Genomic DNA, 23,657 nt, shown 5'->3' with positions numbered 1-23,657 from the left:
TCCTCAATAGACTGTTTAGGACATTGAGTGGAAGACTGACTTTAAATATAAGGGCCCTTAGGATTTTTATGGAAGGGATGGAGCTGTAGGAAAAACCTACAAATTGCTCCAGAGATGACATCTTGTTCTTATTTAGCTTTCTTTGAGTCATTAACAGTCGGGCGCCACTGGTGCTGAAACTTATCATTATTATAACCACAAATGGGTTAATGCCCAAACAAAGCTATATTCTTGGGGCTGGTTCCCAGCTCCACCACACAGACCCCAACAGCAGCACCGTCCGAGTCCCAGGATAATGCCCCACAAATAAGGGGATGTCAAATGTTCAGCCTGGACTCAAAATTCTCTTCTTTTGTCTGGGAGCTTCCAGTTGCTGGCAGGGCAGAGCAAAAAGAAAAATAAATAAATAAAACCCAAGCCAACAAACCCTAAAAAAAGAGGCTGTGTGGTTTAGCGGTCAGACCACTAGCCTGGAGGTTGAGATCGCTGAGATCCAGTTCCAGCTCTCCCACTGACTGGCTGGATGATGCTAGACAAGTCATTTTCCCGACATGTTCCTCGGTTTCCCTACTTAGAAAAGGGAGAAGTGCATTAGCAAGTTTTATGAGGACAAATGAAATGATCTGAGAATAGCTTCAGGTTGCTTGGAAATAAAATGAAATTGTAATCTTTCATTATTACCATCCTATTACTTTATTTTATTTTTATTTTATTTTATTTTTTTGCGGTACGCGGGCTTCTCACTGTTGTGGCCTCTCCCGTTGCGGAGCACAGGCTGCGGACGCGCAGGCTCAGCGACCAGGGCTCACGGGCCCAGCCGCTCCGCGGCATGTGGGATCTTCCCGGACCAGGGCACGAACCCGCGTCCCCTGCATCGGCAAGCGGACTCTCAACCACTGCGCCACCAGGGAAGCCCCTTATTACTTTATTAATAATATAGTAAAAAGCCACAGCTGTGAAAGTTATGAAACTCGCATAACTCTCAAGGTGCATGGGGTAGGGGAGGGGTTGGGAGGCAAGGGTGGAGGTAGAAGGCAAATATTTTTTTATTATGTGCAGGACTTCACATCAAATACCAAACTAGTTAACTTATTACCTCAAGATAATAAATGCTGCTCTGAGTTCGGCTCTGTCCCTTTATCCTTACCACATCCAAACTCAGAGTGACTCACCGGAGCCTAGAAATGAGACACATATACAATTTTAAGGGAAACGGAGAATTAGGAGGTTTGAAGCTTCTGCTGGAGAAGGCTAAGAATAGACCGCTCAGAACACAAAGAGAAGAACCTCCTCTTTCCTTTTTCTCCCAGTGTAGGTGGTCCACTGGTTTCCCAATCATTCCTTTGATAGAATGATTTTTGTTTTCTTTCTTTCCACAAAACCTCACCTCATGTGGGGGAGAGCTAACTTAAAAAGTGAGGACAGTGACCTTTTCTACTATGTTTGAACTGTGACAAGTGGTACACACCACTAACCCGTTGTTGGGCGTGGAGAGGTGCAAAAAGAGAAATATCCAGATATCTGGGAACCTGAAAACCAATGAACGCTCTCCCCTCTTAAAGGAAAAGTGAGCAATTAGGGATATAAGGGAAAAAATCCAATAGGTGTCTTTGTTTGTGCATCCCATCCCCCCAAGAAGTGAAGTGTCTTCGTAAGAAAAAAAAGGAAAAGAGAAGACACTTGGGAAGGGTACCAAATAGTAAAGGATAGAAGTAGAAGGAGGGGCTATAAAGATAAAGGGGAATTTGAGAGGAAATGTCAATGAAGTCATAGAGAATTTAATGAGCACTTTCTGGACGCCCAGCCTTGTCACAGGCAGAAAAGACACATCCCTGACCTCAAAAAGCAGCCAAGATATACGCATGTGAAAGCACTTTGTAGTAATTTAAGATGATAATAAGATAAAAATAGGTAATGGGATAGTAAATGTTTATGGGAATTTAGGGGTGGGAGTTATTATTGTGATTTAGGATAACAGTTGTATAAAGCAGGAGTAGTTATGAAATTCAGAAATTGCGGGTCTATGGAGGGCTGGCAATAATTTTTCGACACCGGGAAATATGATGGTTTCAAAGGAACTCTCCACCTCAAATTCCTCTAAAACCAACGCCTCAAGAAAGGGACTCCAAAGAAACTATGACCGCCGCGAAGAGACAGCTCCCGGAACTAGTGTGGCCAACTTGGCGTTGCGATACGGAGACTGTTTGCGTGACACCCCCTCCGCCCCTAGCCTCTCCTCCCGCCGCGTGGGTGCCATGGCAACAGAGAGAGCCCTTGACCTGGCTTCCGGAAGCGGGAGAGCTGGAGCTCTGAAGCTACCCTGGTCAAAGGATGCTGAGTCCGGAACGCCTAGCCCTACCGGACTACGAGTATCTGGGTAGGCACTTCCTTCAGCTTCGGGGAAAGAAAGAAGTGCAGACGAATTAGGCCAGGGTTTGGGGAGGAGGCCGGGGCGAGGTCTGAGTGGGAACGGGTAGGGTGGGCTAGGGAGGGGCGGGGTGGGGGCGGGCCAGGGCCTGAACTTGTAAGGCCCAGCGAGGAGGAAAACAGCATCTGGGAGTAAAGAATGCTGAAGTGTACCCGCTGGAGCTCAGACAGTGTGGATTGTGCCCTAAGTGGGCTAGGTTGGAGTTGAGAATTGAGGAGCCTTTGGGGGTATTACTGATATGCTGCCAGTGGAGTAACCTTGGAACCTTGAAGTGCCAAATCAGTCATTCTGTGAACAATCATTTAACCGTTATAGCGGCAACTAACATTTTTGAGCATTTCTTTTACATTAGGCACTATGCTAAGCATTTTATGTGCATTCTTTATTGAATCTTCATAACAGCCCCAGGAGGAGACTGTGTTTTTCTTCCATTTTGCAGACGGAGAAACTGAGGCTGAAGAGGTGACTTGCACAAATAAGGCCACACAGCTATAAAATGGTAGGGCTAGGATCAGAACCTAATTTGCCCACTCCTGAGCTTGAGCTCTTGACCATTAAGGCTATGGCTGTAATACTTTACACACACTGTAACACCTTCAGTGTGTAAGGCATTTACTGGATGAAAGAAGGATATATGTATGTTGTGTGTATGTATGTATATACATACACGTATGCACACGTTTTAAAAAATTAATATACTTTAGGGCTTCCCTGGTGGCGCAGTGGTTGAGAGTCCGCCTGCCAATGCAGGGGATACGGGTTTGTGCCCCGGTCCGGGAGGATCCCACATGCCGCGGAGCGGCTGGGCCCGTGAGCCATGGCCGCTGAGCCTGCGCGTCCGGAGCCTGTGCTCCGCAACGGGAGAGGCCACAACAGTGAGAGGCCCGCGTACCGCAAAAAAAGAAAAAAAAAAAAAATTAATATACTTTATTTTTTAGAGCAATTTTAAGTTTACAGAAAATTGAGCAGATATTATAGAGTGTTCCCATATACTCCCTCTCTCTCTCACTCAGAGCTTCCCATTATTAACATGTGACATTAATATAGTATATTCATTACAATTGATGAACCAATATTGATACATTATTATTAACTAAAATCCACACATTTACATTAGGGTTCACTCTTTGTTTTGTACAGTTTTATGGGTTTTGACAAATGCATGATGTCATATACCAACCATTATAGTATTATGCAGAATAGTGTCACTGCCCTGAAAATCCTCTGTGCTCTGTCTATTCATCCTTTCCTCTGTCCCCCAACCACTGGCAACCATTGATCTTTTTACTGTCTCTAAAGTTTTACATTTCCAGAATGTCATGTAGTTGGAGTCATAGAGTAAGTAACCTTTTCAGACTGGCTTTTTTCACTGAGCAATATGCGTTTAAGGTCCCTCCATGTCTTTTCTTGGCTTGATAGTTCATTTCTTTTTATCACTGAATAATATTCAATTGTATGGATGTACTATACACATTTTTAAATGAAAAACAATTCTAAGTTTAAATTTTTGAATTAGTAGTATGGAAACTAGATTTAAAAACATAAAGAAGTTTATAATGAAAAGTCTCTTCCAACCCCTTTTCCCCCATCTGCCAGTTTCCATCCATCCTCAGCCCCCCACTAGTAACCACTATTTCTGGTTTCCTGTGTATCCTTCCAGAGTTTAGTTTATTATGTATATAAGGGAGAATACACTTTTTTCATTCAATATATCTCGGAGTGATTTCTGTGTCAGTGAGAGCTTTCTCATTCTTCTAAAAAAATGTTTAGCTACATAGTATTTTAAATAATTTATTTGACCAATTCTCTGTTGGTACACATGTTGTTTTTAGCCTTTTGCTATTACTGAAAATACCCCACTGAATAGCCTGTAATTTTGTGCCGTTGCTAGTATATCTGCAAGGATAAATTCCACAAAGTGAAATTGGTGGGTCAGGGACATATGCATTTAAAATATTGATAGATATTGCCAAATCGTCTTTCACAGGGGTTGTACCGTTTTACACTGCACTAGCAATGTAAGAGTATGCCTGTTTCCCCATAGTCTTTCCAACAAAGTATATCAAACTCAAACCGTCAGAGTTTTTCAACCTGTTAAGTGACAAGTAGTCCCAGGGTAGATTTAATGTACATTTCTTTTCTGAAGTTGAGCATCTTTTTACCAGGTTTAAGGGTTGCGTGGTTTTTGAAAGGTGTGTGTGTGTGTATATATATATATATTATATATATACATATATAAAGAGCATTGTTATATCGCAGATAATTTTGCATCCAATGAATAATAATATCAATGTCTAACAATGCCTAGACTTTTGCTAAGGATTTTATGTATTTTATCTTATTTACTCAGTACTAATGAATCTACGAAATATTTGAAAAGCCTAGTCTATTGTTCAGTTCCTTGGATGTTTGCGTCAAAGTCTTAACATATTTAAATTATATGTCTCAAAGTCTTGACATATTTAATATACTGGTGCTTTGGTGAGTAGAAGTTGGTGGTCCCTCCATAAGTGACTTTTTTCAGCCACTAATTCAGTGGCAATGTTGATAATTAATCTATAAACAGAATCAAAATTTCAGGTTGGTTGTAAAAGCTTCAATGTCCAACCACTTGTCTAATTATTGAACCCTGGATTATTGAACCTCCTTCAGGTTCTGTTGCATATTTAAGTGCCTTAACTCCCTGTCCCATTCACCGTCTGGACGTTCATACTGCCCTAAGCAGGGTCATACTACTCATTGGCTTCCTCATGGTTCCTCAGACCATACACCTCTGCTGAAATGCATTTGTCTTTAGTTGAGAACAACCCTGCCCATTACAGTTTGGTCTCTTTTAGAGCATGCTGTTGCTGTTTTGAAGCATTCACCCTCAATATAATGACCACTGAAAATCACCCCTTACAGATTAATTTAATAAAATATTTTCTGATTTGAAAATTTAAATACCTACAGAGGTTATTTTTTATTATTTTTTATTATTATTATTATTATTTGCGGTACGGGGGCCTCTCACTATTGCGGCCACTCCCGTTGCGGGGCACAGGCTCCAGACGCGCAGGCTCAGCGGCCATGGCTCACGGGCCCAGCTGCTCTGCGGCATATGGGATCTTCCCGGACCAGGGCACGAACCCGTGTCCCCTGCATCGGCAGGCGGACTCTCAACCACTGCGCCACCAGGGAAGCCCCGGAGGTTATTTTTGGCTTGGCTTTTCTTCTTCCTCCTCCTCTCCTCCTCCCCCTCCTTCTCCTTCTCCTTCTTCTTCTTCTTTTTCTTTTAAACAAATTATAAAGTCACATGTGTAGGCCTAGAGAAGAAAATACACATAGAAAAAAAGAAAATTGCATAGATAGGAAAGCTCTAGGTATTCAGTGCATCAGAAAAGTGAAAGCTCAATATCCCTTGGTAAGTGTGTCTGGAGACCTCTTTTTAGTATTACGGTATAAATGACAGGGATACCTATTCAGTGAATATCCATAGATTTTCCTTTCTACCTGCTAGCCAGGGCTTATATTTACCTTTTTGACTACTAGTGAAGAAAACAGTCTTTCATCTTGTTGGGTAAACTGATCCATTCCCTGCTGACTTTGTGGATTAGGAACCTGTAATCATGGCCTGGAATGGCTTAGGATCTTAAGATCATCATTACAGAATTGACTCCATGATGTTCGTGCCTGCAGTCATCAGAATGGAGTGATAGGAACTATGTTAATGCCCAGGTGTGAATAGAGAGAGGAGAGTCTGGTAAGGAGATGAAATAAATATACAGCCTTTGAAAGGTTTCCACTTTATGAAAGCTACTTATTGGAAGCTTCTGCCAGAGGCTGAGGTGTGTCTGTGTATCTGGTTGGGTGTGGAGAGTTCTCTAGAGCTGAAGGGCAGCCTGTTCTGGTCCCAGTTTGCAAAACACACTACCTACGTGCTGCCCTGAGTGTAAGCATGAGGGTGTGAGGTTTATTATTTTACCCCACCTAAATTGGTGAGGTGCTTGCTTTCACTTATGCTTCAATTTGCCTCTTCTGTTTCTATGGCTACTGCCTATTCTCACTAAGACTGGTAGTGGATTGGCATAATAGATAACTCCAGGAAATCAGAGATGGTCTTTGTCCTTTGGAGGCTATAGTTTTAGAGGAATCACAATAAACTGGATAGTTATTTTTAAGCTATAGTTTTTGAGCACTTCATTTATGCTTAGCACTGTGCCTTAACTCATTTAATCTTCACAACCACCATACAGGTAGGTATTATTATTAGTCCTATTTAGTAGTTATTAATATCGTCTCCTCATTTTACAAATAAGGAAGCTGAGGCTTAGAAAGGCTAATTGATTTGTACAAAGTCACATAGGTGATGATACATAAAAGCAGGGATTCAAATCCAGGTTTGTTGGATTCCATGCCTGTTTTTTCCTCTCTACCAATAAGATAAAAATAAACAAACCAAAATATCTAGTGCCTGTAAAGGGCAGTGATCCTTGCTTCCCTTTTTTTTTGGGGGGGGGCCTCTCACTGCTGTGGCCTCTCTCGTTGCGGAGCACAGGCTCCGGATGCGCAGGCTCAGCGGCCATGGCTCACGGGCCCAGCCACTCGGCGGCATGTGGGATCTTCCCGGACCGGGGCACGAACCTGTGTCCCCTGAATCGGCAGGCAGACTCTCAACCACTGCGCCACCAGGGAAGCCCACTTGCTTCCCTTTTAAGAATGGAGTTCTTAAACAGTTCATTAGTTGCAAATCAGTTTCCTGAAGACAGGAATTGTATCTTTCTCATCATTGTATACCTACCTTTCACAATATAGACACTTTATACGTACATATGTGTTAAATTGAACATGAATAATCTGACCTTAGGGTCCCCCAAATGTGAGCAATATGTGAGCAATAACTAAGAGTTATTAAGTACTTACTCTGTTCCAGGTAACATTTTATGTGCTTTATAAACAGTAATGCACATGAAGATAGTTTCAATTTTTATCTCCATTTCACATATGAGGAAACTACAGCACAGAGGTATTAAATAACTAGTTAGTGAGTCCTAGAGGCAGAATTCTAATCTAGCAATCTGACTCCAGAGTCCACATTGTTAAACTCCATGCTATGACTACCTTGAGCAACTCCAACAGTGAGGCTCCAACTATTGCATAGACCTGCTTATAATGGTTGCATGGATTCTGGAGTAAGTTCAGGTGACTCCAAGGGCTTAATTTAACATTTCTGCCAGGAGGGGGCATCCTAGGAACCAGGATGGATCAGGGAATAGTAAAATTCCAGTTCCCTCTTGCCACTGGACTCATCTCTCAAAGGCAGGCAATAAGGAAGATAACTTCTAAAAATAAACCATTTAGGAGAGTTTTAATGACAATAATCTATGTACTTTGTGTAGCTGTGTGACCTTGAAGAAGTTACTCAACCTCTCTGTGCCTTAGTTTCCTGATATGCAAAATGTACTTACCCCATACATGTAAGCTTTTAGAGCAATGCCTGGCTGCTACATTGTAAAAAGAGGATACACAAAGATGAGTAAGATACCTTTCCTTCTAGAGCACCTGGGTAGGTGCTCAATAAATATTAGCTGCTATTATTACTCCTACATTTTAACAAAAATGTAATACATCTGTGGCAGCCATGAAATTGTGCCTCTCATATCCCCTATTATGTGGAGGGGAGGGTAATTAACTCTGAACCCCAGCTCTCAATCCAACACCTTGTTCACATTGAGGTCACACTTCCCACAATCTGCTCCCAGTGGATGACTGGGTGGGGAAGACCCACTTTTATGAGAAGTGTGACTCCTCTGATGGTGACTTTGGCTTGAGGACTCCCACTGCACTGCAGTCAAATACTCTCACTCCCTCGCTCTTCTTTACAAGGGTCAACCCTGCATTGTGGTCTGTCAGCTCTCCCAGCTTCTTCCAGCTCCCTCCCCATTTTCCCTCATGGGCTTTTCAGTATATCTCTTGCATGTCTGATCCTGTCTTCTTGTCTGCTTCTCAGAGTACCTGGACTAAGACAACATCCAACAGTAACTGATATAGTCCCTTCCAGTCATGAGGTTGATACAGTTTTTTCAAGCCTTGACAAAGGTTCTGACATATGATTCTTTCTATGTTGAAGATTATTAAGTGTAACTAATCTTATTATTTTGCATTTGCTGATATCATAGCACATGATATTTACTTGTTTTACTGCCAGACACAATTTGTTTTTTTTTTTTTTTTTTTTTTTTTTTTGCGGTACGCGGGCCTCTCACTGTTGTGGCCTCTCCCGTTGCGGAGCACAGGCTCTGGATGCGCAGGCTCAGCGGCCATGGCTCATGGGCCCAGCCGCTCCGCGGCATATGGGATCCTCCCAGAGCGGGGCACGAACCCGTATCCCCTGCATCAGCAGGCGGACTCTCAACCACTGCGCCACCAGGGAGGCCCCACAATTTGTTTTTTTTGCTTTTGGATGAATTCTGGTAAGCAAACTTATTTTTGTTTGAATATAATTAGTGAATCTTCCAAACCCAACCCTATGCTAGGAAACATTGCTATTTACAGTAAGTCAACAGAAATACTGTTAGGACTTTAGAATGCTTGGGTTGTTGCAGAAAGAAAAAGAAATATTACAGATGTTACGCTGACTTCCTAAATCTTTGGAAACTAGGCTTATAATATATAAAGCTGGTCACTTAAAAACAGTAATGAACGTGTTCACAAAACCATCTCTTTCCTTTCTTCTTCCCCCCTTCCCCTTCCTTTCTTTTCTTCCTAATTGTTCCTTTCTTTCTTTCTTCCTGAATACCTTCTCTAGACAAAGCAAAGCATGAATAAAAAGTGTTCCTCCCTACAGGAAACTTATGCCAAAGATGGGAGATGGGACATATTCATAAATGACTGTAACACAAAGTGACAGTGTTAATAAGTGCCAACCAAACTGGGAAATCGCCAAGACACCTGCATACATACAGTTCACTTGCTCTATAACGACAGTTATTTCCCATCTCTGGCATAAGTTTCCTGTAGGGAGGAACACTTTTTATTCATGCTTTGCTTTGTCTAGAGAAGGTATTCAGGAAGAAAGAAAGAAAGGAACAATTAGGAAGAAAAGAAAGGAAGGGGAAGGGGGGAAGAAGAAAGGAAAGAGATGGTTTTGTGAACACGTTCATTACTGTTTTTAAGTGACCAGCTTTATATATTATAAACCTAGTTTCCAAAGATTTAGGAAGTCAGCGTAACATCTGTAATATTTCTTTTTCTTTCTGCAACAACCCAAGCATTCTAAAGTCCTAACAGTATTTCTGTTGACTTACTGTAAATAGCAATGTTTCCTAGCATAGGGTTGGGTTTGGAAGATTCACTAATTATATTCAAACAAGAATAAGTTTGCTTATCAGGATTCATCCAAAAGCAAAAAAACAAATTGTCATGACAGGGGCAGCAGTTCCCTAGGTGGCCCAGTTCTGGGATTTGTTCCTGGAAATTCAGCCTAGACTCTGTTTCTTTCACCTTTCTAAGAATTCTGTAAACTACTTAGTAAATGTAATCAATGTGTTCCTTAAATTTTTATTTATTTATTTTTGGCTGTGTTGGGGCTTCATTGCTGCACGTGGGCTTTCTCTAGTTGTGGTGAGCGGGAGCTACCCTTTGTTGCGGTGCGCAGGCTTCTCATTGCAGTGGCTTCTCTTGTTGCGGAGCACAGGCTCTAGGTGCACGGGCTTCAGTAGCTGTGGCACGTGGGCTCAGAAGTTGTGGCTCACAGCTCCAGAGCGCAGGCTCAGTAGTTGTAGTGCATGGGCTTAGTTTCTCCACGGCATGTGGGATCCTCCCGGACCGGGGCTCGAACCCTCCCCTGCACTGGCAGGTGGATTCTTAACCACTGTGCCACCAGGGAGGCCCTAATAATGTTTTTGCTGGGGAGAAAAAAGAGCAAGTGAGTTCTAAGGCATGTTGTTTGTTGACCCTTACCCATCCCCATTTCTCCAAGGTAACTGATTGCAGGTGATGTCAGTGTTATTCTAGGGTTTAAATTCTAGGGTTCTGTAAATTATTTACTTTGCTTATCATTTATATATTCAATTAATCTTAAAATCTTTCCTCCAAATGCTGTCCAAAAGTTGGGGATATCTTTTATTTGTTATAAATACCACATTTGCTAAATGAGTAAATTTAGGAAGCTGAGTAGGTAATTAAAGTTTTAAAAACTAATAATAGTAGATCAGAAGAGACAAAATGAGCCATTAGCTTATCTCTAGTTCATTATCCTGTTTATAGCCTTCTTAGCACTTATCACAATTATCTTATTTATCTATTTGTATATTTTGTTACTGTCTGTTTCTTACTAGAATGTAAGCCGTAAGGGCAGGCTTGTTCTCTCAGTATCTCCAAAATCTAACACAGTGCTTGGCCCAAGTTAAGTGCGCAATTGTTAAATGAATAATCTGCTTTAAGTAGCAAAATAATTTTTTTTTCAAATGAGAGAAAGGACTCCAGTTCAACAAATAGTTATTGAATTCCTACTGTGTGAGAGACACTAAGCTTTTTCCTCCTTCTTTCATTGACAAAAAAAAAGGATGACTGATTAAAATCTTTCCTCTGAATGCTGTCCCAAAGTTGGGGATCACTATTATTTGCATAAATACCATGTTTGCTAAATGAGTAAATTTAATTTCATGGTTGACACATTTTCTTTGTTTCGGTTACACAACAGTAAGGTTTAATTCATTTTTTAAAATGATATTTTATGAAGGAAGGAGATTTTATACAATTTGGGGGCATCTCCTTGAGATTCCATCTTCAGTTGGGCAGAGTAATATGCTCTAAGACTGGAATTACCCTTGTCAACTAATCCCTGGGTCCACTGTGTTGGGATGCCCTTGAGCTACTTCCCTACGGGCCTTAGGAAATTGCTCATTCTATGATTGGAATTTCAAGTCAAAACACATTTATCTGAGCAGAATTTTAATGATTTATCAAAGAGAGGAGGGATTTTCCCAAACACATCTGAACTTACCAAATTACAGATCCCATTAGCTATGTTTTCTCTTAAGCACCTTTCTTTAAACAAAGTAATTACTGCTGAAATCATCCAATGGATTTTTTCATAAAAGCTTGTGACTAAGTTTTGTTTGATTAGCAGGAACGCAGTAAAAGTAAATATTGTTTGAGAAGGCACTTTCAGAGCCCTTTCTTTTTCTTCATTGAATTAGCTTTTTAAAAGCACCGTTCTTTGGAGAGAGTAAGAGCCTTTTTCCAGCTGTCCTATTGTGTAGCTCAAGGTCTTGTTAATACTATTATCTGGCCCTGAGATTACAGGTAATTGTGGTAAAACACAGGCTTCAGTTTCTGTAATCTAAGACAGAAATCTGTTTGTGCACTGGCCTTCCTATCAGGTGTTTGTTAAATTCAGACTTCTCTCACCTGGGATAGCCCACTGCCCCCCCACAGTAAACAAAGGTATCTGGCAGGGATGGGGCTACGTTAGAGCCATTGCCATTTTTTTTCTTTAAAGATCATGTGGCAGAACTCCTCCTGTGGCCAACTTACATACAACATGTGCACTAAATGGGAAAATTATATATTTTAAAATAAGCATGCTTGAGACAATAACACTTTTGAATGTGAAATGTACCAAAAGGCCGCATGTCTCTGGCTTTGCTTGTCAAATGGAGAGGCTGCCAGAACCACTCGGCTCCATGGTTCTCATGCCCTAAAGTCCTGCAAATTGACACGTAAGTAGACAACACACAAAGAAGCTCAGCCCATGAGAAAGTGAGTTTGGGCGCTTGGGCTGGCTTCCTTTCTCTCTGTGTGGATTTCTTTCCAGCTTTGCTTCTTCTGTCCTATCTTAGTTTTTCAGAAAGGAGAGATTAAATGTGTCTGCTATTTCAGCATGTTAACTGCACAGGCAACATGAGGCTAGCACTCAGGCCACTGTTCAGCCTGTCATATGGAAGGAATTGCTTTTCAGGGGAGATTATAATTGTGTATGTAGCCACACAAATGCACATTCTGCCTGGAGGAAAATGCACAGAAGAGGAGGCCTTATGCTGCCACTCAGGTCTCTTTGTGGAGGGCTGCATAAGAAGCCCTTACATGGCATAGTCAACTCTTTTGGGCTTAATGAGTCATCTTTTTGTGTGATGCCTACTTCAAAAAAGGAGGAGGGTGGGGGCTGGGGGGAGAAGAAGAAGCACACTCTTGCCCAAGTGAGTGGCTTTTATTGGCCCTGCAGCTTTGTCTAACAGTTTTGTATATTCCTGATGACATCATTTATAATGCTAGTGCACAGAGAGTAAACAAAAAATAATTTAGTTTTCAGGCATTTAGACAAAACTCAAATAGTGCAATTTAGAGAAATGATAATAAGCTTTATAAACAGTGAGCACATGAGCTTAAACAGCAAGCATGACCCCACTCTTTTTTGGAATGTGATGTGTTGAAAGACGGCTGTAGAGAAAACTAGAAGCTTGACACCTTTGAATTATGTGCAGTTTAGACTTGAGTCCATGGTCTAGTGTTAATCCCAAGCAGTATGTTCTAGTTAGTGGATAAAATACAAGCTACCATGTGAGTAAGTCATTAAGCCTCTTGAGCCCTAGCATTTTACCTATAAGAAAGGAAAAGGTAATATTACCACCTACTTCACAGGAATGTTAGAAGACTGAGAAGATAAAACATGTGGAGCTCTTTATAAGAAAGGTATTTTGTAAATAGACAATAGTATTATTATTCTCCTTCATCAAATTTCCCCAACACATGGAGCTGATAAAAGCTACCTCATAGGAGGTTGAGAGGATGAATTAATTAATATATGTCACGTATCTTAATACTTTAAGTATTAAGTATTAAATAGTATTAAATACTTAATACTATTTAATGAGACCTAAAATTGATTGTCTTTCTTGATAGTCTCTAGGCCACCAAACCTGATATTTAAACACATGATTAACTTATAAAGTCTTATATGTGTCATCAATCTTTTGCCTTGTCTTCAAGGATTGGCATGGTAGAGGATAGTGAATATACAGGTAGAAGACAATAGGTTAGGTCTTCAGGAAGAATGGCCCTGCCTTTTTTCTTTTCAAGGTTATGCCTATGAATAGTCTTTGGAGTCTTGCTAATTTTTTTTAAATTAATTTATTTATTTAATTTTGGCTGCATTGGGTCTTCGTTGCTGCATGCGGAGGCTTTCTCTAGTTGCGGTGATCGGGGGCTCCTCTTCGTTGTGGGGCACGGGCTTTTCATTGAGGTGGCTTCTCTTGTTGAGGAGCATGGGCTCTAGGCGTGCGGGCTTCAGTAGCTGTGGCACGAGGGCTCAGTAATTGTGGCTCGCGGGCTCTAGAGTGCAGGCTCAGTAGTTGTGGCACACGAGCATAGTTGCTCCGCGGCATGTGGGATCTTCCCGGACCAGGGCTCGAACCTGTGTTCCCTGCATTGGCAGGCGGATTCTTAACCACTGCGCCCCGAGGGAAGTCTGAGTCTTGCTAATTTTTGTTGCCATGTCTGGACATAGGTAGAGACTGTTTTGACCTTTGTTCTTCCAGTAAGTATTTGGTTTTGATATCATGTTTCTAAAGAAACAAACTCATAAGGAAAAGAAGTGATTGTTTTGTCTCACACTGTGAACTTTTCTTATCATATTTCTTAGTAGTTAAGAGAAAATAATTATTGTTGAAGGACCTGACATCGAGTTCCCTAACTGGAAAGTTCTTAAACTCAGCCAAGTAATAAAACCAGCTTTAGTTATTATCTTTAGAGGAGAGGGGACACCAGAAGAGAATTTATATTTTTTAATTGACAAAATTATCGCTAACATCTCTGCTTCCATTTTTGTTGGTATTTTCATAAGGTTTTAGGCAACAAAACCTGAGAAGACCCCCTCATGTAATTTTCAAGTTTAAAATTTCATCTGTTGTTTCCAAGTATAGTAACACTTGGGTAACCTCACTTCCCAGATTTAATTTTCTATTAGATGACACTAAATGGGAAACACTATTTCATTTAAATTCTAAATCCTTAGCAGAGATTATTTCTCTTACATTTTTTAAAATACAGAGATAATATTCCAACTTCTAAGTAAGTCCAGCCTCCCAAATACTGTCTTAAGTGGGAAATATATTCAAATAGATGTTCTTGGTATGGCAGCTGGAGTCGTTCTCATATACAGGAGGACTGGAGATAGATAGCAGTCTCATTCAGTCCTTACAAGATATTTGTGAGGCAGGTACCAGCCTGATCCTCACTTTTCCATGAGGAAACTGAAATTTAGGTTATGTAACTTGCCCAAGGTCACCAAGCTAGTAAATGTGGAGGTGAAGCTTGAATGAAGTTTATCTGACCCTAGAGCCTGTGTTGTTAGCTGCTTTGCTTTTAGGTCTGATTTCTCAAGGCCCTCCTTCCTATTCAGTTCACAAGGATTGAAGGATTAGAACTTAATATTTTAACAGAAATGTCTACAGAATATATGATATATTCCCCAGATTCTCTGGTATAATAGAACATAATTTAACATTTCTTTATGTTGTGGTATCATTATTTGAGACATCATTTATTATATTGTACTGTAGATGTGTTATGACATTTACTCATGAGGGTGGATGCTAGGAAACGGGGACTCAGAGAACTTAAGTAAAATTTCCAATGTTTATATATAATAGATAGCAGTAGGTGGAGCTAAGATTTGACTCTAGTACTTCTGGTTCCAAATTTAGTGGTTTGGGTGCCATTCAAGCAATGTTAGTTAAATCTGACTTTATAATTATTAATTAATGATAAGAACTTCCCCCTATGCTCAAAACTCCCCTCTCTCCAGACTAATGTTTCCTACTTGGTCAGTAAGATGTTGAGGTATACTGAGGTTTTGTACTTTAGGTGCTTTTGTGCCACTGATCTCAGGGTGATGGTTGAGCAGCTGTTATAAAAAGATCCACCACCACAACTGCCCCCTCCAGTGCAATGGCTCATACAAGAGAGAACTTTATTTCTCTCTAACTTAACCTGAGTCCAGGATGCAGAAGGCAGGATCTGCTCTAGGATTTCATAGGATTTCAGGTTAGCAGGGCAGCCATGCCATTTGAAACCCATGGTTTCTGAGGATGCCTCCATTGTAGCCATTTCCAGTTATAGAAAGGAAAAGGGGAAAGAACAAGTCCAGGGCAAACACCTTTTAAGCAAGTAAGGCAGAAGTTGCAAACATCACTTGTGCTCACATTTCATAGGTGAGGACTTAATATAAGGCCCCTGCTAATTGCAGAGGAGCTTGGGAATTGAAGTCCAACCAGATAATTGTGTGTAAGAAGAACAGGAGCACATATTTTGGGGTGTGCAAACAATAACCTGCCATACCTGGTATGTGTATTGTTAGTAGGTGCTTGCCCTTATTCAGAAGTGAAGCACAGATGTATCAGTGGGTGTTTGACTTTTCCTCCCCTACCTCTACCTCTGTTAAGTATAGAGTATTTTATCCCTTGTCCGTGTTCTCCACTCTTCTGCCTTATGCTACTACTGAGCTTGGTTGCTCCCTTTTTTTTAAAAACAAATTTATTTATTTTATTTATTTTTGGCTGTGTTGGGTCTTCATTGCTGTGTGCAGGCTTTCTCCAGTTGCAGTGAACAGGGGCTACTCTTCGTTGCGGTGCATGGGCTTCTCATTGCGGTGGCTTCTCTTGTTGCGGGGCACAGGGTCTAGGTGCGCAGGCTTCAGTAGTTGTGGCACTCCAGCTCTAGGGCGCAGGCTCAGTAGTTGTGGTGCATGGGCCTAGTTGCTCCGTGGCATGTGGGATCTTCCCGGACCAGGGCTCAAACCAGTGTCCCCTGCATTGGCAGGCGGATTCCCAACCACTGCGCCACTAGGGAAGCCACATGGTTGCTCCCTTTTTATTATTCTTTTCTTTCTTAACTCTGTGTCTCCTGTCATTTCTCTTGGAACACTTCTCTGTCCTTTGTAAACATTTCCAACTGATCAGAATAGTCCCTTTCTACACTTTAGTGAGTACATGGAATGTTAGCGTTTTAGTTCTCTACTGTTGTGTTGGCTGCTGGGTGTTGGGGCTTACTTTGCTGCCAAATAAAACTTCTCTGAGTGGGAGTTGGACCCATTGTAGGAACTTAAATCTTGTTTCCAGAGAGCTAGTTTTACAATAAGTAAAGATATTTATCTTCTTATACTGAGAGTGAGAGTTTTAGAAAAACAAGGAAAATGTGGTGCCACAGAAAGTGGGGGAGGAGTGAGTTTCAAGATGGAGGGAGTGTTCAGTAATATCACTTGTCTCAGAGAGGTCAAATAACATAAGAGCTGCAGAAGAGATTGTTAGTGGCATTAGGTGCGAAGTTTCAGTGGAGTAGTGTGGTAGGATGCCAGATTTTCCTGGATTGAAGAATAAATGGGAAGGGTGAGGGATTAGAGACAATAGGTAGGCTGGATTTGTTTCCAGAAGTTCGGTGGATTGGGGAAGGAGGAGGGGGGGTGATAGCAAGAGTAGGGAGAGTTTATTGTTGTTTTTAAGTTTTTAGGTGGCAGAGAGACTTGAGTATGTTTATAGGCTGAAGGAAAGGGAGCCATAGCAGAGGAGAGAGGGAGGATCCAAGAGAAGAACAAGATGATTAAATGATAGAATGCTTTTTCAGAAGAGGTGGGAGGGAATTCCAGGATCAAGGCAGAGGAGCAAGCTTGTTTTTGGAGGTGGGAATCAGGGCTATATTTATCCATTGGGCACTATAGGCATTGTGCCTAATCTATAAACTATTTTGAGATCTTTGAAAATATTTGTACCTATAAAATATTTATTGACCCTAAACTATAGGTAAATGTTTAATTATACATTTATAAAACATAGTATAATGTCACTTTTATTGTTATATTTAGTGTGGACAAACATTTTATTATATTTGAAAGCAGCTTATAGGTAAGATTTTTCACAGTTAGCAGGAATTCCCAAGTGAGAAATCAGGTCCTAAGATGGCTTTAAAACAACTCTACAAGGATATTATTCAGCAATAAAGAAGAAGGAAGTCCTGCCACTTACAACAACATGGATGGACCTTGAGGGCATTATTTTAAGTGAAATAAGTTAGAGAAAGACAAATACCATATGATCTCACTAATATGTATGTAATATTTAATATCTTTAAAAAACCTGGACTCATAGATACAGAGAAAAGATTGGTGATTGCCAGAGAGGTGGAGGGTGGAGGGTGGGTGAAATGGGTAAAGGTGGGGAAAAGGTACAAACTTCCAGTCATACAATAAATAAATCCTGGGGATGTAATATACAACATGGTGACTGTAGTTAATAATCCTGTGTTGTATATTTGAAAGTCGCTAAGAGAGTAGATCTTAAAAGTTCTCATCACAAGAAAAGTAATTGTAACTGTGTGTGATGATGGATGTTAACTAGACTTACTGTGGTGATCATTTCACAATATATACAAATATTGAATCGTCATATTGTACACCTGAAATTAATATAATATGTCAATTATATATCAATAAAAAAGAAAAGGAAAGAAACCCTGACTCTACAAAGAATCATTGTATTTGAACAACAGACAGCAAGTAAAAATGGTGAAGGAGGGCTTCCCTGGTGGTGCAGTGGTTGAGAATCCGCCTGCCAATTCAGGGGACGTGGGTTTGAGCCCTGGTCCAGGAGGATCCCACATGCCGTAGAGCAACTAAGCCAGTGCGCCACAACTACCGAGCCTGCGCTCTAGAGCCCATGTGCCGCAACTACTGAGCCCACGTGCCACAACTGCTGAAGCCCGCACGCCTAGAGCCCGTGCTCCGCAACGGGGGAAGCCACCGCGGTGGGAAGCCCGCACACCACAACGAGGAGTAGCCCCCGCTTACCCCATCTAGAGAAAGCCCGCACGCAGCAACGAAAACCCAACGCAGCCAACAATAAATAAATTAATTAATTTAAAAAAATTGTGAAGGACAGAGTTAAGCTTAGAAATGGAGCTGAAATTTGATGTTCTTTACCTGACCACTTAACCTCGTCTTTGTCTTTGAAGTAAGATTCAAGGTTATCTCCTTAGAGTTAGGGAAACAAAGTAAAAGGCATAAAAGAGAGCAAAGAAAATTTGTATTGCTGAGGAAAAGAAGAAACAAGTTGCTGTAGGAAGGAAGAAAGATAGCTTGACTAGGGACAAGTATAAGAATTCTGAGCAGCATTAAGACATTTGAAGTAAGGATGTATAAATAAATCCTTTGAAAAAAGAAGCAACAAAGAACGTAAATAGGAACAAAGTTGACTATGTAAATTCTAAAAGAAAAAAATACAAAAATATTGCAAAGTAATAATTAGAGGAAATGATTGAAAAACTTTTAGGAAAACAACATGTTAACAGTAATGGGTAGGGCTTCCCTAGTGGCGCAGTGGTTGAGAGTCCGCCTGCCGACGCAGGGGATGTGGGTTCGTGCCCCGGTCTGGGAAGATCCCACGTGCCGCGGAGCGACTGGGCACGTGAGCCATGGCCGCTGAGCCTGCGCGTCCGGAGCCTGTGCTCCGCAACGGGAGAGGCCCCAACAGTGAGAGGCCCGCGTACCGCAAAAAAAAAAAAAATAATAATAATAATGGGTAAAGAGGGAAAATCCAAATAGAACAAAAACTGTTTAATTTAATGTATATTTTTGTTAGCTACAGAATTTTATCAGTCAAATGGATTTATGGAAGTTTTAACAAAACACAATAGTACCATACCACCCAAACTTCTCGCCTCTAAATCCCACTCCTCAGAGAAGACTACTTACAGATTTTTTCACCATGTCTTTTGATATTTTGCTACATATTTTAAAGTAACATGCTTAAACTACTCTCCTTGATTTTTCAGTTATAGATGTTATCTAATGACTTCTTATGATGGATTTAGTGCTTTTATATCCTCTAAATTTCCTTCCTCCTAGCTTTCTAATAAAACTATGATTTTTGCTTAAGTTAATATTCAGTGTTTATCATCACTAAGGAAATGGTATGTATACATTAGTCATGTGGTATGTACAAACAACATGTACAAACAATAAGGTAAAATTAGAACATTTAGGAAAAGACTAAAGGGGAAAATTTGGAAATAAAAAATATATGGATCTTTTGCAAACATTTATCATATGCAAAGAAGTTTTTGGTTAATAAAAGGTAGAAATTATATATATTGCATCCTCAAGCTATAATAAAATAAAATTAGAGATAATGAAAGTATAATTTAAAAGTTACCTAACCACAAGGATAGTTTAAAAATTACTTTCCTTTACAACTGTGTTAGATAATAAATTTGAGAAATAAACTATTTTTTGATCCCAGCACAATTAAAATCTATGGGCAAAAAGCAATACTTTAAGGAAAAATTATTGTTATAAATTAATAAGAAATAAAAAGGTAATTAAGCTTAAAGAATTTAGAAAAGGAGCAAAGTAGCAAACCAAAGAAAATATAAAATAGAATTAAATAATAAAACTAAAAGAACACAAACAAGTTGGTGATTTTTTTTGAGCTTTCATAAACAAATAGTTCATAAATTACAAAGTTTGTCATTAACTCAGAAAAAACTGTCATCTTTCGTTTTTCTGTCAGTTTTATGGATGTGTAATTTATCATCCATAAATCACCAATTATAAGGGTAAGATTTAATAAGCTTTGATACATGTATATAGCCATGTAATTATCACCTCAGTTACGATATAACATTTTCATCACCTGAAAGTGTCCTTATGCCCTGCTCCTATGTTGAAGCCCTAATCCCCAATGTGATGGTATTTGGAGGTGAGGCCTTTGGGATGTAATTAGGTCATGAGGGTGGAGCCTTCATCATGGGATTATATGAAGAGACACAAGAGAGATAATCGCTCTTTTCACCCTGAGGAAGAAGGTGGTCATCTGTAAACCAGGAAAGCTCTTTGGTAGTATATACTAAAGTTGAACATACTCATACCCTATGGCCCAGTCATTTACTTCAAGGCACAGAACCAACTGAAATGCAGACATAAGTTTACTAAAAGACTTATGCTAGAGTGCTCATAGTGACACCATTCATAATAGGCACAAACTAGAAACTGAAAACATGCTGTCAACAGGGAATTGATAGATAAATTGTGGTATATTCAATAACGGCATATTATGCTGCAGTGAGAATTAATGAACTCACAGCTGTATGGACTAACCTCACAAATATGATGTTGAATGAAAGAAGCCAGACACAAAAGACTGCATACTGCATGATTTCATATTTCCAAAACAGGAAAAATTAGTCTATGTATTTACCCTTGGGAGGCTTACAGCTGGAAGGAGACTCTAGGAGGTTTTCTAGGGTGCTGATTATAAGTGCAAATTCATATTTTTCTGTATACTATGATACTTTCATAGAAAGTTTTTTAAAAATTGTGTTACTTAGTTTTTAACCTAAAGATACGCAAGTAAAATAGAACTGAGGTCCCAGAAATAGATGCCAAAGTACATATCCGTTTAATTTGTGACAAACTAAGTGTAACAAAATAATGTGAAAAATTCATTAGTTGAGATAATTGGAAGGAATATGGAAGAAATAAATTTAGATTCACACTTCATACCATGTGCTGCAATGAATTCTAGTTGAATTAAAGTGTTAAAATACTTTTAAAAATTTTAAAGTGAAAAATTACAGTCAATCTGCATGCCCATCAGTAAGAGAATGGTTAATAAATTATGATATTTTTATAATAGATATTACCATGCAGCCGTTGAAAAGAATGCGTTAGACTAATATGGAAAGATGTACATTAAGTATTAAGTGACAAAATAAGTTACAGAATGTGTACAAAGTGGTTACATTTTGTAAAAAACAAGTTAACGTTTGTACATATATGTATGATTACACATAGAAAAAGTTCTGGAAGGATGTAGAACAATCTGTTGACAGTGAATACTCTGAGAAATTGAATTAAGGAAGTGCTTACAAATGAGGAAGCCTCACTTTTTACTTTATACCCTTCTGTATTGGTCTGTTACATTCATGTGTTGCTTTTACAATTAAATTTTAAAGTCCATATAAGAGGAAAGATAACCTAACTAAATATTCAGATTAACAATAATTTAAGCTTTGCAAGTTAAGATATTTTTGAGTTAGTTAAAACAAAAAGCTTTATACTGGGATGTCTGCAAAGAAATTGGTCTTCTTTTTTTGAAGGTGGCATAGTCTCTCTGGAGAGCAGTTTGGCAACGCATAACAAGAGCCATAAAAATTAGTATATCTTTTGATCCTAAAGCCCTACTTCTGGGAGATATCTTAAGGAAGTAATTCAAAAGAGAAAATAAATTGTATAAAAATGTTTATAGCTACATTATTTTTAGTAAAAAACTGGAAATAATCCAGAAGCAAACTGAGGTAGATTAATACAGTGGAATATTATATTATTATATCATTAAATAATTCCTAAGAAGACTTTATATGTGTGTGTGTGTGTGTGTGTGTGAAAAAGCATGTACAAATTTTTTTAAAAAGTAGAACTCAAATATAAACCTATGGATTTTGGTGAAAATGAGAAGGGACCATAGAGATATGTAAATTCTTGCTATTTTAAGATAAAGGAATTCTGTGTTTCAATAATGTTTTAAAATGCAATAACAATATTGATTTCTAATTTTAAAAACGTATTAAACTAGATGGCCTAATAAGATTGCTGTCAGCTCTATGCTTTTATAATCTTAAGAAAGTGAAATTGAAAGTCATGTTGCTTTGATCTTTTCCTTCTCTCTCTAGCACCATTCATATCTTTCTCCTTAGTTTAATATTTTCCTTAAACTAGGTCCATTAATGAGTCTCTGCACTGAGTCATTTTGTTTGGGGAAGACAAAGTATAAATTCAGAGAAGTAGAAGAGAATGCAGTAATTTCATTCTCCATATGTATTTATATTAACTGTTACAAAAGCAAAAAGTCCACTTATGCTTAATCAGGCTTCCAAATAGTTCTAAAGAGTATCCTTCTCCCCCATAATCTAATGAGGAAAATTCAGTTTGGAGGGGGGTTAAATACCTTGCATAATGCCCCATGGAGCCATCTATAAGACAAGGATTAGAAACCTGGGCTCATGTAACAAGACCCTTTGCTCAGGCTGTTAGCCTGGGGGCCTCTCTGTGGGATGGCAGTGCAGGGCTGGGATCAATTCACTGTTTAAGAGCTGGACTAAAGGTCAGTTCACCTTTCCTTGAAGGGTTGAATTATTTGAGCAGTATAAACTTCCTGATAAGAGATTTCTGGAAGCAATTGTAGAAGTGGCTTATACCACCAACAGGTGGAACTAGATGGAATCTGACCTAGGCTGTCCAAAGAGAAGGGGTCATTAGAGAGAAGTTCTGCTTCCCCTTTGCTACTTACTTACTTCATGTGCCACCCCTCATTTGTTCATTTTCCTCTCTAGTGCAAAATGCAGGATCAAAGGAAATGGTGCTGTCATCAGTTCAGAAATTGAACAGAATGCTTCCTCGGTTAGTAAATGGAAAAATTTATTTTAAAATGTCTTTATGTAAGTTCTATGAAATACTAAGATATTGATTTGTGATCTATTTTGCAATCAAGGTATTTATGTTCATATTAATTATTATTAATCATGGTCATTTTAAACTTTCTGAATATCTCTAAGAATTATCCACTGTGATTCAGTGGGTTATGTTTACACTTACGAGATTAAAGTTCAAGTTTCTGCTCTATCATTTATAAACTGAATGACCTTGGGCAATTTCATCATTTGTAAAATGGAGAGAATAATCCCAGCCTTATCTGACTCCTAGGTTGGTTGCAAGGTTCAATGAGATAATGTATGTGAAAGTATTTAGCAAACTTTCAGGGGCATTACAGATGTTACTGTTCAAGTTACAAAAGTCAGTAAGACCTTACCGTGTTTACAACAATGGTCCAGCATTGAAGAGAACAGTACATCTCTTCAGATGCTAGGATAATGTCTGGAAACATTTTATGCTAGCCTAGCATGCACTAACCTAAATCAATGGATAGGCCAATGAGCCTTCTGATTGGTATGTTAGTTTGATCCCTTCGTTTATACTTTTGGGCAAATACATGGATGTTTTATGTTTATATTAGGTTTGTCTGAATACAATAGAAAAACCTAAAATAACGTGGTTTGATTGAGTTAGAAGATTATTTCTCTTTTGTGGAAAAGAATTCTGAAGATGGGCCGTCCACGGCTGATATGGTATGCTCCAAGGTGTAATCAGGAACTCAGGTTTCGGTCTTTTTACTCCAACATCCTACCCATAGATTCCATCTTT

At 39.4% G+C, this 23,657-nt stretch overlaps 1 protein-coding gene across 3 annotated transcripts in view; it reads left to right on the top strand.

Moving 5' to 3' along the window:
• Positions 1-2,255: 2,255 nt before the first annotated feature.
• The window catches only part of CSTPP1 (centriolar satellite-associated tubulin polyglutamylase complex regulator 1), a gene marked incomplete at both ends in the record, with an annotated part of 199,958 nt that continues 178,556 nt past the window's right edge, over positions 2,256-23,657 (top strand). For 2 of the 3 annotated variants that reach the window (XM_079708337.1, XM_079708335.1), the window contains one exon: positions 2,332-2,377. In XM_079708337.1, the coding sequence (XP_079564463.1) occupies positions 2,332-2,377 (46 nt within the window). Of the gene's footprint in view, positions 2,378-23,657 lie in introns of all 3 variants that reach the window. The other variant, XM_079708336.1, reaches the window with a different exon arrangement.

The sequence above is a fragment of the Hyperoodon ampullatus genome, assembly GCF_949752795.1.
Source record: "Hyperoodon ampullatus genome assembly, chromosome: 7".
Taxonomy (NCBI): Eukaryota; Metazoa; Chordata; class Mammalia; order Artiodactyla; family Ziphiidae; genus Hyperoodon; species Hyperoodon ampullatus.
The sequence above is the reverse complement of the archived record's forward strand: the minus strand, read 5'-3'. Positions and strand labels throughout refer to the sequence as shown.